General features: G+C 37.7%; 1 protein-coding gene across 1 annotated transcript in view; it reads right to left on the bottom strand.

The window, feature by feature from the left end:
- Positions 1–6,730, bottom strand: part of LOC112813306 (alpha/beta hydrolase domain-containing protein 17B-like) — a 102,916-nt gene that overhangs the window by 7,643 nt on the left and 88,543 nt on the right. Inside the window, exon 3 of the mRNA XM_073888438.1 lies at positions 1,753–2,255. Coding sequence (XP_073744539.1) covers positions 1,753–2,255 — 503 coding nt within the window. The remainder of the gene's footprint in view (positions 1–1,752; positions 2,256–6,730) is intronic.

The following is a 6,730-nucleotide window of genomic DNA, read 5'->3' as shown; positions in this document are numbered from 1 at the left end:
ACTTTCTTACACCATACACAAAAATAAACTCAAAATGGATGAAAGATTTACTACATTGAGATGTTTTAAATATATATATATATAATTTTTAAAAAATTTTTATTTTATTTTATTATGTTATGTTAGTGACCATACGATACAACATTAATTTTTGATGTGTGTTCCATGGTTCATTGTTTCCATATAACACCCAGTGCTCCATGCAGTACGTGCCCACCTTAATACCCATCACCGGGATAACCCATCCCCCCCTCCTCTTCCCTTCTAAAACCCTCAGTTTGTTTCTCTGAGTCCGTAGTCTCTCATGGTTCCTCTCTCCCTCCGATTACCCCCCCTTCATTTTTCTCTTCCTTCTTCTAATGTCCTCCATGGTATTCCTTATATTCCACAAATAAGTGAAATCATATGATAATTGACTTTCTCTGCTTGACTTATTTCACTTAGCATAATCTCCTCCAGTCCCATCCATGTTGATGTAAAAGTTGGGTATTCATCCTTTCTGATGGCTGAGTAATAGTCCATTGTATATATGGACCACATCTTCTTTATCCATTCATCTGTTGAAGGGCATCTCAGCTCTTTCCACAGTTTGGCTATTGGGGACATTGCTGCTATGAACATTGGGGTGCATATGGCCCTTCTTTTCACTACATCTGTGTCTTTGGGGTAAAGGCCCAGGAGTGCAATTGCTGGGTCATAGGGTAGCTCTATTTTTAATTTTTTGAGGCACCTCCACACTGTTTTCCAAAGTGGCTGTACCAACTTGCATTCCCACCAACAGTGTAAGAGGGTTCCCCTTTCTCCACAACCTCTCCAAGATTTGTTGTTTCTTGCCGTGTCAATTTTTGCCATTCTGACTGGTGTAAGGTGGTATCTCAAAATGGTTTTAATTTGAATTTCCCTGGTGGCTAATGATGATGAACATTTTTTTCATGTGTCTGTTAGCCATTTGTATGTCTTCTTTTGAGAAGTGTCTGTTCATGTCTTCTGCCCATTTTTACCCACAGAATGGGAGAAGATATTTGCAAATGACAATACAGACAAAGCATTGATTTCCAAGTCTATAAAGAACTTCTCAAACTCAACACCCCCCCCCAAAAAAAATATATATTATATATATAAATTTGAGAAACAAGACAGAGGATCATAGGGGACGGGAGGGAAAAATGAAACTAGACGAAACCAGAGAAGGAGACAAACCATAAGAGACTCAACCTCAGGAAACAAACTGAGTGTTGCTGGAGTGGAGGGGGGTGGGAGAGATGGGGTGGCTGGGTGATGGACATTGGGGAAGGTATGTGCTATGGTGAGTGCTGTGAAATGTGTAAGACTGATGAATCACAGACCTGTACCCCTGAAATAATACATATGTTAATAAAAATAAGAGATGGATCAAATATATATATAATATATAAATTTGTTTCAGATATGCAAAAGCAATTGGCAATACTTTTACAGCATTTGATTTATAGAATGAAAATTTCATACAGTACTCATTTTGATATTAAAAAAATTCTCATAAAAATTTTTATTACAAGCCTGACTGAATGATACTGTTCTCTTCAGTTTCTGGTTATGGTAATTAAAACCTTCATTAAGTCTGCTAACAAATCATTACCTGTACATTTATGAAGGCAACTGACACGATTTGCAAACAAAACCTTCAGGTTTTATGTTATTTACCAAAGAGTGCAGTTTGGCAAGAACAGAAAGCCCAGTATGCAAATTTATAAACTGTTTTATAAATTTAGCAGTTCTTGTGACACAAACTGGTTCAACCTTTCAAGATACCATCCATAAGGTTCCACATCATTGTGACCTGCCCCCTTGACCCACAGAGGCTCCATGGGTCTTTGACAATGCTCAAACAATGGAAGGCCACGTGAGAAGTCATTGACTTCATCTTCAGCCCCATGAATTATTAATACAGGAGATGTTATCTTAGAGTTTTTGTCAATGTTTGGGAATGCATCCAAACAGTAGGTCTTCTTAGTATCAGGAAAAGTGACTCCCATTCCCGAGGTCAAAGGAGAATGAATAGTAGCAGCAGCACTCTCAGACTGAGCAGCAAGACCCACAGATGGTCCTGTCCCTCTACTATGTCCATATATACTCACATTTTCAGGGTGAATGCCATATCTTGTCATAAGAGCAAGCCAAGCAGCTTCTATATCTGCATAGAGGTTCTTCTCCAGGCTGGCTATGTGTCGTTTTTCACTTGGGCTATTTTTAATAGGACCTATTGGTTTGGATTCCTGTCTGAGAATTTAATGGATTCACTCCTGAATGCAGGAGATAAGGGAACATGTGATTCATAACTTTTATATTTAACAATGTAATAAAAAACAAAGCTCACACACAAATATTAAGTTGCCTTTCCTTGATGAATTTTACCTGAATAAAGTAATGAAAGAAAAAGATAAAAAATGGATGGAAGACCTCAATGTGAGGCAAAAATCTATCAAAACCGTAGAGGAGAACACAGGCAGAAACCCCTTTGACCTTGACCACAGTGACTTATTAGACACATAGCCAGAGGCAAGGGAAACAAAGGCAAAAATGAATTATTGGGACCTCATGAAGATTAACAGTTTCTGCATAGTGAAGGAAACAATCAACAAAACTAAAATGAAGCCTACAGAATGGGAGAAGATATTTGCAAATGACATATCTGATAAAGGTTTAGTATTCAAAATCTAGAAAAACTTATCAAACTCAATACCCAGAAAATAAATAATCCACTTAAGAAATGGGCAGAAGATATGAATAGACACTTTTCCAAAAGAAGACACCCAGATGTGTATAACCCAGTTATCCCAACCCCCACCCACCTCCTTATCCACAACCTTCAGTTTGTTTCCCAGAGTCAAGAGTCTCTCATGGTTTGTCTCCCTCTTGACATCTTCCCATTCATGAATCATTGAAGATTATATTAAAAACTAATGATGTGCTATATGTTGGCTAATTGAATTAAAAAAAAAAAAGACATCCAGATGGCCTACAGACACATGAAAAGATGCTCAACATTACTCATCATCAGGGAAATACAAATGAAAACTATAATGAGATACTACCTCACACCTGTCAGAATGGCTAAAATTAACAACACAAGAAACAACAGGTGTGGGTGAGGATGCAGAGAAAGGGGAACCCTCTTATACTGTTGGTGGGAATGCAAACTGTTGCAGCCACTCTGGAGAACAGTTTGCAGGTTCTTCAAAAAGTTAAAAATAGAACTACCCTATGATCCAGCAATGGCACAACTAGGTATTTACCCAAAGCATACAAATATAAAGATTCGATAGAAAGACTTCCAAAAAGAAACGAGAAACGACCCAAATAAATAAAATCATGAATGAAAGAGGAGAGATCACAACCAACACTGAAGAAATACAAACATTTAGAATATTATGAGCAACTGCATGCCAACAAACTGGCAATCTGGAAGAAATGGATAAATTCCTAGAGACAAACTACCAAAACTGAAACAGGAAAAAATAGAAAATCTGAACAGACCCATAACCAGGGCTCATGCTACTCAAAGCAATCTACACATTCAATGCAATACCATTCAAAATACCACCAGCATTTTTTCACAGAGCTAGAACAAACAATCAAAAACTGTATTCAACCAGAAAAGACCCTGAATAGCCAGAGGAATGGTGAAAAAGAAAGCCAGTAAGAAATGCAGAGGGACACTATATCATACTTAAAGGGTCTATCCAACAAGAAGATCTAACAGTTGTAAATATCTATGCCCCCAACATGGGAGCAGCCAACTACATAAGCCAACTGTTAACCAAAATAAAGAATCATATTGATAATAATACTTTAAAAATAGAAGACCTCAACAGTTCTATTACAATCAGCAATAGACAGATCATCTAAGAAGAAGATCAACAAAGAAACAAGAGCTTTGAATGACACACTGGACCAGATGGACTTCATAGATATATACAGAACATTCCACCCTAAAACAACAGAACACTCATTATTCACTAATGCACATGGAACTTTCTCCAGAACAGACTACATACTGGGTCACAAATCGGGTCTCAACCAATACCAAAAGATTGAGATTATTCCCTGTATATTTTCAGACCACAATGCTTTGAAATTGGATCTCAATCAGAAGAAAAAAATTGGAGGCATTCAAACACTTGGAAGTTAAAGACCATCCTCCTAAAGACTGGGTCAACAGGAAATCAAAAAGAACTTAACAATTCATGGAAACAAATGAGAATGAAAACAAACCGGTCCAAAACCTATGGGATACTGCAAAGGCGGTCCTAAGGGGGAAATACATAGCCATCCAAGCCTCACTCAAAAAAGTAGAAAAATCTTGAATGCACAAGCTAGCCTTACACCTAAAAAGGCTAGAAAAGGAAGAGCAAATGAAACCTAAACCAAGCAGGAGAAGAGAAATAATAAAGATTGAGCAGAGGTCAATGAAATAGATATGAGGAAAAGAGTAGAGCAGATCAATGACACTAGAAGCTGGTACTTTGAAAGAATTAAGATCAATAAACCACTGGGCAGACTTATCTAATAGAAAAGAGAGAGGACCTAAGTTAATAAAATCATGAATGAAAGGGGAGAGATCATGACTAACACCAAGGAAATAGAAACAATTATTAGAAGTTACTATCAGCAACTATATGCTAACAAATTAAGCAACCTGGAAAACATGGATGCCTTCCTGGAAACTTATAAACTATCAAGACTGAAACAGGAAGAAGACAACCTGAATAGGCCAATAACCAGTAACGAAATTGAAGAAGTAATCAAAAACCTGCCCAAAAACAAGAGTCCAGGGCCAGATGGTTTCCCAGGGGAATTCTACCAAACATTTAAAAAAGAAATAATACCTATTCTTCTGAAGCTGTTTCAAAAAATACAAACAGAAGGAAAACTTCTAAAGTCGTTCTTTGAGGCCAGCATTACCTTGATCCCAAAGCCAGGCAAAGACCCCATCAAAAAGGAGAATTTCAGACCAATATCCCTGATGAAATGGATGCCAAAATACTCACCAAGATCCTAGCCAATAGGATCCAACAGTACATTAAAAGGATTATTCACCACCACCTGGTGGGATTTATTCCTGGGATGCAAGGATGGTTCAACATTCGCAAATCAACCAATGTGATAGAGCACATTAATAAAAGAAAAGACAAGTACCATATGATCCTTTCAATTGATGCAGAAAAAGCAATTGACAAAATACAGCATCCTTTCCTGATCAAAAGTCTTCAGAGTATAGGGATAGAGGGAACATTCTTCAATTTCAGAAAAACCATCTATGAGAAGCCCACAGCAAATATCACTCTCAACTTTTCCCTTAAGATCAGGAACAGGACAGGGATGCCCACTCTCACCACTATTGTTCAACATAGTACTAGAAGTCCTAGCATCAGCAATCAGACCACAAAAAGAAACAAAAGGTATTCAAATTGGCAAAGAAGAAGTCAAAGTCTCTCTCTTCCCAGATGACATGATACTTTATGTGGAAAACCCAAACGATTCCACCCCCAAATTACTAGAACTCATACAGCAATACAGTAATGTGGCAGGACACAAAGTCAATGCACAGAAATCGGTTGCATTTCTATACACCTACAATGTAACTGTAGAAAGAGAAATTAAGGAATTGATTCCACATACAGTAGCACCAAAATCCATAAGATACCTAGGAATAAACCTAACAAAAGAGGTAAAGGATCTATACTCCAGAAACTACAGACACTTATGAAAGAAACTGAGGAAGACAGAAAGAGATGGAAAAACATCCCATGATCATGGATTGGAAAAATAAACATTGTGAAAACGTCTATGCAGTCTGCACTTTCAAAGGAGTCCCTATCAAAATACCATTGACATTTTTCACAGAGTTGGAACAAACAATTCTAAAATTTGTATGGAAACAGAAAAGATCCGAATTGTCAGGGGAATGTTGAAAAAGGAAGCGAAAGCTGTGGGCATCACAAGGCCTGACTTCAAGCTATATTACAAAGCTGTGACCCTCAAGACAGCATGGTACCGGTATAAAAACAGACACATGGATCAATGGAACAGAATGGAGACCCCAGAAATGGACCCTCAACTCTATGCTCAATTAATCTTCAACAAAGCAGGAAAGAATATCCAATGGAAAAAAGACAGTCTTTTCAATAAATGGTGCTGGGAAAATTGGACAGCCAAATGCAGAAGAGGGAAGGTCGACCGAATTCTCCTATACCATACACAAAGATAAACTCAAAATGGATGAAAGACCTCAGTGTGAGACAGGACTCCATCAAAATCCTAGAGGAGAACATAGGCAGTAACCTCTTTGACATCGGCCACAGTGACTTCTTTCAAGGCATGTCTCTAAAGGCAAAGGAAACAAAAGGAAAGCAAACTTTTGGGATTTCATCAAGATAAAAAGCTTCTGCACAGCAAAGGAAATAGTCAACAAAACCAAAGGACAACTGACAAAATGGGAGATGATATTTGTAAATGACATTACAGAAAGGGGATGGTATCCAATACCTATAAAGAACTTTTCAAATTCAACACCCCCCCCCCAAAATAATCCAGTCAAGAAATGGGCAGAAGACATGAAGAGACACTTCTCAAAAGAAGACATACAAATGGCTAACAGACATATGAAAAAATGCTCCATATCGCTAGCCATCAGGGAAATAGAAATCAAAAGCACAATGAAATATCACCTTACACCAGTTAGAATGGC

Source organism: Callorhinus ursinus, unplaced genomic scaffold (genome assembly GCF_003265705.2).
Source record: "Callorhinus ursinus isolate GAN/ISIS: 27379988/994484 unplaced genomic scaffold, GSC_fseal_2.0 scaffold90, whole genome shotgun sequence".
Lineage (NCBI taxonomy): Eukaryota > Metazoa > Chordata > Mammalia > Carnivora > Otariidae > Callorhinus > Callorhinus ursinus.
Note: the sequence above shows the minus strand (reverse complement) of the source record. Positions and strands in the feature narration are given on the sequence as shown.